The sequence below is a fragment of the Mandrillus leucophaeus genome, unplaced genomic scaffold, assembly GCF_000951045.1.
Source record: "Mandrillus leucophaeus isolate KB7577 unplaced genomic scaffold, Mleu.le_1.0 Scaffold193, whole genome shotgun sequence".
Lineage (NCBI taxonomy): Eukaryota > Metazoa > Chordata > Mammalia > Primates > Cercopithecidae > Mandrillus > Mandrillus leucophaeus.
In genome coordinates, this window is record NW_012101954.1 from 314,902 (window position 1) to 326,821 (window position 11,920).

An 11,920-nucleotide genomic window follows, 5' to 3' on the forward strand; every position below is an offset into this window, starting at 1 on the left:
AAAAAAAATTAGCTAGGCGTGGTGGCAGGTGCCTGTAATCCCAGCTACTCAGAAGGCTGAGGTAGGAGAATTGCTTGAATCTGGGAGGCAGAGGTTGCAGTGAGCCGAGATCACGCCACTACACTTCAGCCTGGGCAACAAGAGCAAGACTCCGTCTCAAAAAAAAAGAGAAGAAAAAAAAAAAGTGGTCTCAAAAGAAATACATATATTTATGAAATATATTTAACTCTCACAACCCAGGAGAAAAATGAGCAAAGAATGTAATAAAATTCTAAAATATGCATTCACTTTCACCCAACAAGTTAAAGTTTAGAAATTTATCCTATGAGGCCGGGCGTGGTGGCTCACGCCTGTAATACCAACACTTTGGGAGGCTGAGGTGGGCAGATCACCTGAGGTCAGGAGTTCGAGACCAGCTGGGACAAATGGTGAAATCCCTGTCTCTACTAAAAATACAAAAATTAGCTGGGCGTGGTAGCACATGCCTGTAATCCCAGCTACTCTGGAGGCTGAGGTGAGAGAATTGCTTGAACCCAGGAGGTAGAGGTTGCAGTGAGCCAAGATTGTGCCACTCCAGCCTGGGTGACCAAGTGAGACTCGGTCTTAAAAAAAAAAAATTATCTTGTATAAATAATTGCAAAAATGCCCAAAGATATTTGTGTAGGGATGTTCAATACTGCATTGTTGATAACAGTGAAAAACAATAAAAAAGATGTAGTAAGAGGGGACTAGTTTAATAACCATGGAATAACCACACTATGGAATTCTAGGTAGTCAGGCTATATGTATTCATTGGAATAATTACATCCTATTGTTGACTGAAAAAAATCGGGTCATTATATAATTCCATTTACATTTTAAAAGATGTGCATTTGGAAAAGGTACATACCAAATACAAGATATTGCCTGCCTCTAATGGGAGAGGATGGATGAGACAAGACAGACTATGGGGTGGTGGGGAGGGGTTTAGCTCGATTGATTGTATTTTCTTTCTTAACCCAGATGGTGGTATATGACAGCTCATTATTTTCTCCTTTTTATCTTCCTGCATGTTTGAAATATGTGTTACATGCAAGAATGCATGCAGAAATTGGGTCTGAAAGGATACAAAGGAAACCAATAACTAGAGTTATTTTTGGGGCAAAACTATAAGGCATAGTTTGTAAATTTTCTGCCTTGTACACATCTATATCATTTCAGTTTTACATAATAAGTACTTACCACTTTTATAATAAAAATGAACTAAAATAAAATTGCCAATCTGTATAAACACCTCTATTTTTCTACGATTATTTAAGGAAAACTGGACCAGAAGTACCACAATAGCAGGAGTAGATTACTATCATGAGACCAAAGATGATAGAATGTCTCTGCAGTGGAGCCCAGCTTACTTATTATAAGTCTTTTCAGTCTGGTCACATCATGATAGGTATAGAAAAGCAGGCAGTGAGATATTTCCCCATCTCTTCCAGCTCTGCCAGATTCTTGGTAGTAACCCTCCATAGATTTAGGGAGAGATGCATGAATCACAAATCGCACATCCGGTTTGTCAATCCCCATTCCAAATGCAATTGTCGCACAGATAACCTGATATAAAAGCAAAAGCTTATTAGATTCATAAAGCACAGACTTGAAGGAACATTTTTAATAACAGATGCTTCTAAAAGCTCTATCATTTGTTTACTTTAAAATGCACACTACATAACAACCTAATATCTTAACTTGGTCCCACTATTTAGTATAACTAATATGAGTTTTTATATTGATAACCCGCAATTCCATTAAAACCCAAGAAGGTAAAGAGAAGCTTAGCATGGCAGGCACTTTCTTGTATGACTCGGCATTCTCGTGTAAGAGAGCCAGAATCAACTGCAGTCAGCCCACGATGTGCTGTCACTGTTCTCTGTTTTTGCTACTGAGGTGTGGGGGGTGTTGTTCACACAGTCATGATATCCAGGTCACTGATCATAAGCAACATGTTGCTCAGGAGCTCCAGGGTGTTCCCAGGGCTCCTCAGAGGTCATTGCTGCTAGTTCCTCCAATGGCTCAGGAACAATGCGTTCTTACCTGCTCCACTGCTTATCACCAGTTTTCCCAATGGCACCAGCTGATCACACACCAACTCCTTCGATTCATCAGCTGATTTCAAGTCAAAGCTTGTACAATTTTAATGGAAACTCATGTGGGTAAAAGTCTGAGAGCTACTTATACCAAAAAAAGGAAAAACACCAGGAACTGTGGATCTTAGCCCATACAAATTACTTAGTGGAAGCAAGGTGATAGTTCACTCTCAGGAGCTTGACAAATCAGTTTTCAAGGATGTCCATTTCAGTTGCAAATTTAGGAGCTATTTAACCCAGACCAAAATGTTATATCTCCAGGCAAAATTACATCTCACAAATAAAACTGCAAGTTTTTTTTTAGCACTTAAAAAAATGAATTGCTACTGCAAGAACAGTATTTCAAAGGCATCTGAAGTATCTGGCAGGCAGACTGAGGCTAATGACATGATTTCAGTAACTGTGAGTACCAGCGGAAGGAACTGCAAGCTCTGGAGTATGTGGACAGTAAAGGGGTACATTTATCAACACCAGGAATGGCGGTGAGTGGCCTGTGCTCTCGGTTAGTCATCCATCTACATTTATGGCACTCTGATCAAAGGCAAATCTCCTTGGAAACAGAAAGACTACTGTAGCTTCTAGTGATGGAGAGCAGGTGGAGAGGCTGCACAGCAAGATGTCAGTCGAAAGGTCCGGAAGCATGACCCACAGGGTTCCATGAAGTCCAGGTGCATTTCCCACTATCAGGGCGGGCACAGGGCTGTGAGGCACTGCCTGCAGCCTCCAGGTGAAGATGCAATGCTGCCAACTCTTTCTGAAAGCTCTTATTTCTTGAAATTGGGAAAAGTGGCTTTAATTGTGATTTCCTTTTTTATTTCTGTGCTTTTAAAACTTCAAACCACATCATTCTTTGTGAAGAATAATGGCCAAGTTTTATTCTATTTGTTAGATTCTCATGAATCTAACAAGATCAAGTCTGTCGAGCTGGTGTAGGCTAATATTATATTCTGACTGTAAGGATTAATTAGTCTGAGAGCAGAAATAATTAGATTTTATAAACCCCTATTTTTAAACCATATTTTTCATCAAAGTTATATGTATATCTCCACTGTAGATTATTTATACTATATATAACAATTTAAAGCACTTGAAAAAAATCTTTTTTTTTTTTTTTTTTTGAGAGAGTCTCAGTCTGTTGCCCAGGCTGGAATGCAGTGGCGCGATTTTGGCTCACCACAACCTCCACCTCCAGGGTTCAAGCGATTCTCCTGCCTCAGCCTCCCGAGTAGCTGGGACTACAGGTGTGCACCAGTATGCCAGGCTAATTTTTGTGTTTTTTTGTAGAAACAGGGTTTCACCACATTGCTTGGGCTGGTAGCGAACTCCTAGGCTCAAGTGATCTTCCCACCTTGGCCTCCCAAAGTGCTGGGATTACAGGTGTGAACTACCATGCCTGGCCCTTTCCTGAAAACTTTTTCCTTATCATACATTGTTTTACATGTTTTCTGGTCAGTTCTGTCCCACTGATCTGCCTATAATGTATTGCAAACTAGTGTTCCTGTGTTATTAGTTGTTTTGTTTTTTTTTTTCCAAACTCTTATTTTCACTTGAATATTCTTCCAGGCAAACTTTAGAAAAAGTTTATCAAAGGGGGGGGGGGCGGAAACACTGGCATTTGGGTTAAAATATAAACTAATTTGGGAAGACTGCAATCAGTATTTCAGTGAAGACAAATCAGTGATATATTTCTGAACTTTTTGCATATCTGAAAATGACCTTTCATAATGAGCTGGGTATGAAATTCTTCAGTCCCAGTCTTCCTTCTTCCAATTCTGAAGACAGTCTTCTATTATTTTTGTTATATATTTGTTATGTATTTATTTATAACGCACTTATCTGTTTCAATTATCCTGCTTTCTTGCTTGGGTACACTCACTGTTCTTAGGCTGAATCCTTACCTCCTTTTGTCAACAAAGATAATTTCTACCCCCATCCCCTTTTAATCTCTTTTTTCCCTTGCATTCTCAAGTTATTCACTACATCACTGATTCTATTGTCTCCACTGAGTCATTCCATTTGTGTCTTAATATATAATTCTGCTCTTAGTTTTGTTTTTCTTATTTGGATAAACCGAATTTTTCTTTCTTTTTTTTTTTGAGATGGAGTCTCGTTTCTGTTTCCTAGGCTGGAGTACAGTGGCATGATCTCAGCTCACTGCAACCTCTGGCTGCTACGTTCAAGTGATTCTCCTGCCTCAGCCTCCCGAGTAGCTGGGACTACAGATGCCCACTACCTCATCTGGCTAATTTTTGCATTTTTAGTAGAGAAAGGGTTTTACCATAGTGGCCAGGCTGGTCTCAAACTCCTGATCTCAGGTGATCCGTCCACACTGGCCTCTCAAAGTGCTGGGATTACAGACGTGGGCCACTGCACCTGGCCATAAACTGGATTTTTATTTCTCCCTTCATCTCACCCTGTGATCTTCTTATGGAAGTTGTTGCTAGTTCATGTATTTCAAGTCTTCTTATATCTTTCTCAGGATACTAAACTGATATCCTCTAAAATTTTGTTTTCCCAGAGAAAACAATTTTGAGAGATATTTTTCCTCTGAATCTTCAAAGTAAATACTTTTTCCTACACCAAAACTTTTCATTGGCTTCAAGTAACTATTAGTTGTTTTGCTCAAATTCATCCTTACATTTAGAGGGATCTATCCAAGGCTGGCATTCATCACAATAAGAGATGCCTAAAGTATTCTCAGTATTTCCTCCCCACCCACCTGGGTGATGGAAAATTTCTCATCTCAGAAACAGATGCCCAATATTGTTAGTTACTAGGGAAATGCAAGTCAAAACCACAAAGAGGGCCAGGCACAGTGGCTCACACCTGTAATCCCAGCACTTTGGAGGCTGAGGTGGGCGGATCATGAGGTCAGGAGTTTGCGACCAGCCTGGCCAATATGGTGAAATCCCATCTCTACTAAAAATACAAAAATTAGCTGGGTGTGGTGGCACATGCCTGTAGTCCTGGCTACTTGGGAGGTTGAAGTAGGAGAATTGCTTGAACTGGCAGGTGGAAGTTGCAGTGAGCCAAGATCGCGCCACTGCACTCCAGCCTGGGTGACAGAGCAAGACTCTGTCTCAAAAAAGAAAAAAACCCCACAAAGAGATGCCATTTCCCACCCACAGGATGAACACATTAAAAAAGCTGGACAGTAAAAAATATTGGCGAAGATGTGGAGACACTGGCACCTCATACATTGCTGGTGAGAATGCAGAACTGCAGAGCCACTTGGAAAAGCAGTTTGACAGTTCCTCTAAAAGTTAAAGAGTTGCCATTTGACCCAGCAAGTCCACTCCCAGGTGTCTACCCAAGAGAACTGAAAGCATATGTCCATGGAAAAACTTGTACATGAATGCTCACAAAGCCATTATTCATAGTAGTCAAGAAGCAGAAACACACCGGGGATGGTGGCTCACACCTATAATTGCAGCAATTTGGTAGGTTGAGGCAGGAGTATCACTTGAGTCCAGGAGTTCAAGACCAGGCTGGACAACACAGGGAGACCTCGTTTATACAAAAAATAAAAAAATTAGCTGGGCATAGTGGTGCACCTGTGGTCCTAGCAACTTGAGAAATGGAAGGATTGTTTGAGGTATGGTCTGGAGTGAGCAGAGGTCATGCCACTGCACTCCAGCTCTGAATGAAAGAGTAAGACCTTGTCTCAAAAAAAAAAAAAAAAGAAAGAAAGAAAGAAAGAAAGAAACAAGCCAAATGTCTAACCAGCTGATGAGTAGATAAACAAACTGTGTTATATCCATATAACAGAATATTATCTGACCATAAAAAGGTATGAAGTACTTATATATGCTAAAATATGGATAAATCTTGAAAAACTTATGCTAAATAAAAGCAAACAGACTAGGCAAGGTGGCTCGTGCCTATAATCCCAGCAATTTGGGAGGCTGAGGCAGGTGGATCACTTGAGGCCACGAGTTCAAGATCAGCCTGGCCAACATGGCAAAATCCTGTCTCCACTAAATTAAATACAAAAATTAGCCGGGCATGGTGGTGCGTGTCTGTAATTCCATCTACTCAGGAGGCTGAGGCAGGAGAATCATTTGAACCTGGGAGGTGGAGGTAGAAGTAAGTCGAGAGCCCTCCACTGCACTGCAGTCTGGGAGACAGAGCGAAACTCTGTCTCCGGAGAAAAAAAAAAAAGAAAAGTTACAAAGACCACATATTGTATGATTCTATTTACATGCAATGTACAGAGTAATAAACTCTAGAAACAGGTTAGTAGTAGTTAGTAGATTCATGGTTTCCAGGCATTAGGGGGTGGGGGAAGTGAGTGGGTATGAGGATTCTTTTTATGGTGATCGAAAATTCTGGAATTAGATAGTGATGATGATTGTACAACTTTGCAAATATAGCAAAAAGTACTAACTTATTTGCTTTGAGAGGATAAATTTTATGATATGTGAATTATATCTCAAGCAATACTTTTTTATGAAAGAAAAAGCAACTTTAGAAGTATCAAAGGAAAATCCGTTTTTAAATTTCAGTCTTATTTTGATGTTTACTACCTTCAAGGTAAAAGTTTGCATTCTACACATGCATGTTTGGTTATATGCTATAAAATATTATTTCTATTATTTGTTTATCTTTAAAAATGTTACCTGACAGCCATCCTGATTAATCCACTTCTGCTGCACTTCATCTCTGGCAGAATCACTGAGGCCAGCATGGTAAGCAAGAGCAGCGAGCCCATCTCTCTGTAATGTGTCGGCCATGGTGTCACATTCTCGCCTGGAGAGGCAGTAAATTATCCCTGAGTCATCTGCCAAGAAACCAAGAGTACTGAGAAACAAGAATTTTTAACATAAACAACAACACAATTTACACTATGTTTTTAGAAATACATGAACCATAAATAGATCTCCCATAGTGTTCTTATACTGCTTGAAGACCACACACGTGAATAATTTAAGCAAGGAATTCATGTGCACTGGAAATGAGATGTGGCTTTTCATCCTGTTGCTGCTAATGACTCGTGAGTTGGACCTGGACGAACTCTGGGTTCTACTTCACACTAGATACATGTAGGCATCAAAAAGCCACCCTTGGTCGGGCGAGGTGGCTCATGCCTGTAATCCCAGCACTTTGGGAGGCCATGGAGGGCAGATCATTTGAGGTCAGGAGTTCAAGACCAGCCTGGCCAACATGGTGAAACCCTATCTCTATTAAAAATACAAAAAAAATTAGCCAGGTGTGGTGGTGGGCGCCTGTAATCCCAGTTAGTTAGGAGGCTGAGGCAGGAGAATCACTTGAACCTAGGAGGCAGAGGTTGCAGAGAGCCAAGATTGTACCACTGTACTCCAGCCTGGAGATAGAGTGAGACTCAGCCTCAAAAAAAAAAAAAAAGAAAAGAAAAAAAAAAAAAGCCATCCTTGCAAAACTTCAAACTTGAAAAATCACAAAGATTTTAATAGCAACATTAGGGAAATAAGTAAAGGGAACTGTGAAATAAAATATACTATAACTATCAAGTGTTTTCTAAATTTTTAAAAGACATGGGAAAATGCTCATGATATAAAGTAGATTAATACTGGAAATTAATAATATGATAACAGTGATTTTGCTCATTGAATGATGTTTGTCTTTTGTTTCTTCTTTTTGTTGCTTTCTAAATTTTCTTTTTTGTTTTTTGAGACAGTCTTGCTCTGTCGCCCAGGCTGGAGTGCAGTGGCACGATCTCAGCTCACTGCAACCTCTGCCTCCCGGGTTCAAGCAGTTCTTCTGCCTCAGCCTCCAGAATAGCTGGAATTACAGGTGTGTGCCACCATGCCTGGCTAATTTTTATAGAGGTGGGGTTTTACCATTTTGGCCAGGCTGGTCTTGAAATCCTGACCTCAAGTGATCCACCCACCTTGGCCTCCCAAAATGCTGAGATTACAGGTGTGAGCCACAGTGCCTGGCCATCTAAATTTTCTTTAATGAGCATGTATTATATTTATTATTGTGTGTGTGTGTGTTTTTTTTTTTTTTTGAGACGGAGTCTCACCCTATCACCCAGGCTGGAGTGCAGTGGCGTGATCTCGGCTCACTGCAACCTCCGCCTCCCAGGTTCATGCCATTCTCTCGCCTCAGCCGAGTAGCTGGGACTACAAGGGCCCGCCACTACACCCGGTTAATTTTTTTGTATTTTTAGTACAGACGGGGTTTCACTGTGTTAACCAGGTTGGTCTCAATCTCCTGACCTCGTGATCCTCCCATCTTGGCCTCCCAAAGTGCTGGGATTACAGGCGTGAGCCACCACGCCTGGCCATGTATGTTGTTTTTAGAAATGGAAATTAAAAGATATTAAAGGAAAAGTCATCTCTCTGTGACTGAGCCAAAGGTCTAGATATACACGTGAAGCTATTGACATTAGCTGCCTGGGAGAGGTGGGCCTGAGCAGGGAAATCACTGACTTTTTCTTGGTGGATCTCTACTGACTGATTTGTCCACACAAACATATATATTAATTTCTAAAAAATAAAATAGAAATACCAAAAATATTCTCCATGGAAAAGTGGAAAGGGGGTTACATGGAAAACTACTATGAATTCAGAATCTCATTTTAGTTAGTAAAACTCAAAGGCAGGCAGGCTTGGGACAAGGAACTAAAACAAAAAGCTGTATAATTCAAACACTGATTGAAGCCTCAGGAAAGACATTGAAACCAAAAGTTATAATACACGTGTGCAGGAGGGAGTATTTAATATATTTTTGTTAGAATTTCTTGTTATCAAACCAAATGAGATTTTACAATTTCCAGAATTGAGAGAGTTGCAATAGTCTGCTCTATAAATAGCAAGTTAGTGCTGTCATAATGCAAAAAGGAATGTTTAATATGCAATTTTATATATCCTATTGTGGTACTAAAAAGACATTTATTTGTTACTTCTAGACAGTTAATCACATGGCTGTACTCACATGGGTAGTGTTTTCTGATCCATTCTAGGCAGTCAAATGCCACCTTTTTAGGCTTTTTCGGTAATACATAGTATTTCAGATTATGTCTGTTAAAGCTCATGCTAAACCTAAAAAAGTCCCAAACATAAAATTTAGTTATTATGAGAAAGTATAACTTTCGGTATTGTTATAGACTACATGTGTCCCCCTAAAATCCTAACCCCCAATGTGATAGTATTAGGAGTTGGAGCCTTTGGGAGATAATTAGGTCATGAGAGGTGGAGTTATGAATGAGGTAAGTGCTCAAAAATAAGCAGAGATCTCGCTGGCTCTCCCCACCCTCATATGTGAGTATACAAAGAGAATACTGCCATTTACAAACCAGGAAGAGGGACCTCATCTGACATGGGATCTGCCAGCATCTTGATCTTGGACTTCCTGGCTTTCAGAACCATAAGAAATAAATTTTTGTTTGAGCCACCCAGTCTACAGTATTCTGTCATAGCAGCCCAAGCTAATATCAAGTAGTTTTTTTTTTTTTTTTTTTGAGACAGTCTCACTCTGTCACCCAGGCTAGAGTACAGTGGCGCGATCTTGGCTCACTACAACCTCTGCCTTCTGGGTTCAAGCCATTCTCCTGCCTCAGCCTCCCAAGTAGCTGGGATTACAGATGCCTGCCATCGCGCACGGTTAATTTTTGTATTTTTAGTAGAGACAGAGTTTCACCGTGTTGGCCAGGCTGGTCTCGAACTCCTGACCTCAAGCAATCCACCCGCCTCAGCCTCCCAAAGTGCTGGGATTACAGGCATGAGCCACCGGGCCCAGCCTATCAAGTAGTCTTCAGTTGAATACTGTCATTAGCAGCTTACATAATAGAACACTGAAATGGAAGTTAGGCTAAGGGTTAAAGAAAAGAAAGGTGATAAAGAGGGAATGTTTATGGGACTAGATGACAAAAAATTAGGATTGTAGAAGAGAAAACACATAGAAAAGACAAAGTAAGCAGGAGCCCAGTCTCTTGACTCCAAGATGAGGCTGACTATAAGCAGAGATGGTTAGAATATTATTTAAAATATTAAGGAACTCATACAGGAAATATACATTTTTTTTTTTGAAACGGAGTCTCGCTCTTTGGCCCAGGCTGGAGTGCAGTGGGGCGATCTCGGCTCACTGCAAGCTCCACCTCCCGGGTTGAAGCCATTCTCCTGCCTCAGCCTCCCAAGTAGCTGGGACTACAGGCGCCCGCCACCACACCTGGCTAATTTTTTATTTTTAGTAGAGATGGGGTTTCACTGTGTTAGCCAGGATGGTCTTGATCTCCTGACCTCGTGATCCACCCGCCTTGCCCTCCCAAAGTGCTGGGATTACAGGCGTGAGCCAACGCGCCCGGCTGGAAATATGCGTATTTTTAGGCCATCAATATTCCCAAATTTTGACCAGGTACTCAAGCTCATCCAACCTGCAGCCCACAGGCCACATGCAGCCCAGGGTAGTTTTGAATGTGGCCCAACACAAATTCATAAGCTCCCTTAAAACAGTGAGATTTTTTGCAATTTTTAAATAAAGTTCATCAGCTATTGTTACTGTTAGTGTATTATTATTATTTTTTTGAGAGGGAGTCTTGCACTTGTCACCCAGGCTGGACTGCAAGGGTGCAATCCCAGCTCACTACGACCTCCATCTCCTGGATTCAAGCACTTCTCCTGCCTCAGCCTCCTGAGTAGCTGGGATTACAGGTGCCTGCCACCACGCCCAGCTAATTTTTGTTATTTTTAGTAGAGACGGGGTTTCACCATGTTGGCCAGACTCGTCTCGAACTCCTGACCTCAGGTGATCTGCCCACCTCGGCCTCTCAAAGTGCTGGAATTACAGGTGTGAGCCACCGCACCCAGCCAGTTAGTGTATTTTATGTGTGGTCCAAGACAATCCTTCTTCTTCCAATATGGCCCAGGGAAGCCAAAAGATTGGACACCCCTGGGATATATAAAGAGCTAACTGCAGGACAGCAGAAGTTGCTAAAGCCCTACTGATCATGGTCACTTTATTTTTGTTCTTGACCCCAAATAAAATGTGGCTAACTCTGAGACAGATGGGCTCCTCCTCTTCCTCTGATCTACTATTCTTGTCCCATTTCCTCCCTCCCACTTCCTCAGTGAGCTTGTTCTCTCCATTATCTCCTCTTTTGTATTTTCAGTCTGTTCTGTGAATTTTTCTTCTGTCTCTGAATATGTTCTAGGACCACCCTTTCCAACAAAAGCCTCTGTTGATCTATATTCTAATCAACTTGTCTCTTTTCCTCCAATGGCAAGTTTCTCAGAAGATACTTATGTTCCCAACCAACTAACTACACATTCAATTTCAATTATCATTATTTTCTATTCTCAATTTTGCCTCTACCATTCTACCAATTTTTTTTCCAAGGCTTTTAAAACTAAAGAAAGGTGACAGAATTGTTATAGGGTCCTGCCCTCCAGGTACCTCCACTGCTCCACATTTCAACTATATCCAACCCACAGGAGGAGAGAGAACACTGTGGAACATGGTAAGGATAGAGCACAAAGACATCTCCATGCCTGGGTAGACAGAAGAAAAGATCATAAACTGCAGTAACCTGTGTCGCGGGGGCTGCCTATATACAGGATCAGAGGAAGAAAAGATGAGGAATAAAACCACTGGCTTTCTGTTTTTGCATCTAAATCCAACTAGATGGGCCCACACAATAGGCAGCAGTGATCTTGCTGCATTTGGTATATGCAAAGATGGGTCTTCTTTCAGACCTCACTCTCTCTGGCCTCTCTGTATTCTACCTTTTTTTTTTTTTTTTTTTTTTTTTTTGGAGACAGTCTCACTCTGTCCCCCAGGCTGGGGTGCAGTGGCATGATCTCGGCTCACTGCAACCTCTG

At 41.2% G+C, this 11,920-nt stretch overlaps 1 protein-coding gene across 1 annotated transcript in view; it reads right to left on the bottom strand.

Moving 5' to 3' along the window:
* The window catches only part of BLM (Bloom syndrome, RecQ helicase-like), a 112,044-nt gene that overhangs the window by 30,405 nt on the left and 69,719 nt on the right, over positions 1-11,920 (bottom strand). The window contains exons 13-15 of the mRNA XM_011978387.1: positions 9,039-9,145; positions 6,740-6,900; positions 1,392-1,587 (exon numbers count right to left, since the gene is read on the bottom strand). Coding sequence (XP_011833777.1) covers positions 1,392-1,587; positions 6,740-6,900; positions 9,039-9,145 — 464 coding nt within the window. The remainder of the gene's footprint in view (positions 1-1,391; positions 1,588-6,739; positions 6,901-9,038; positions 9,146-11,920) is intronic.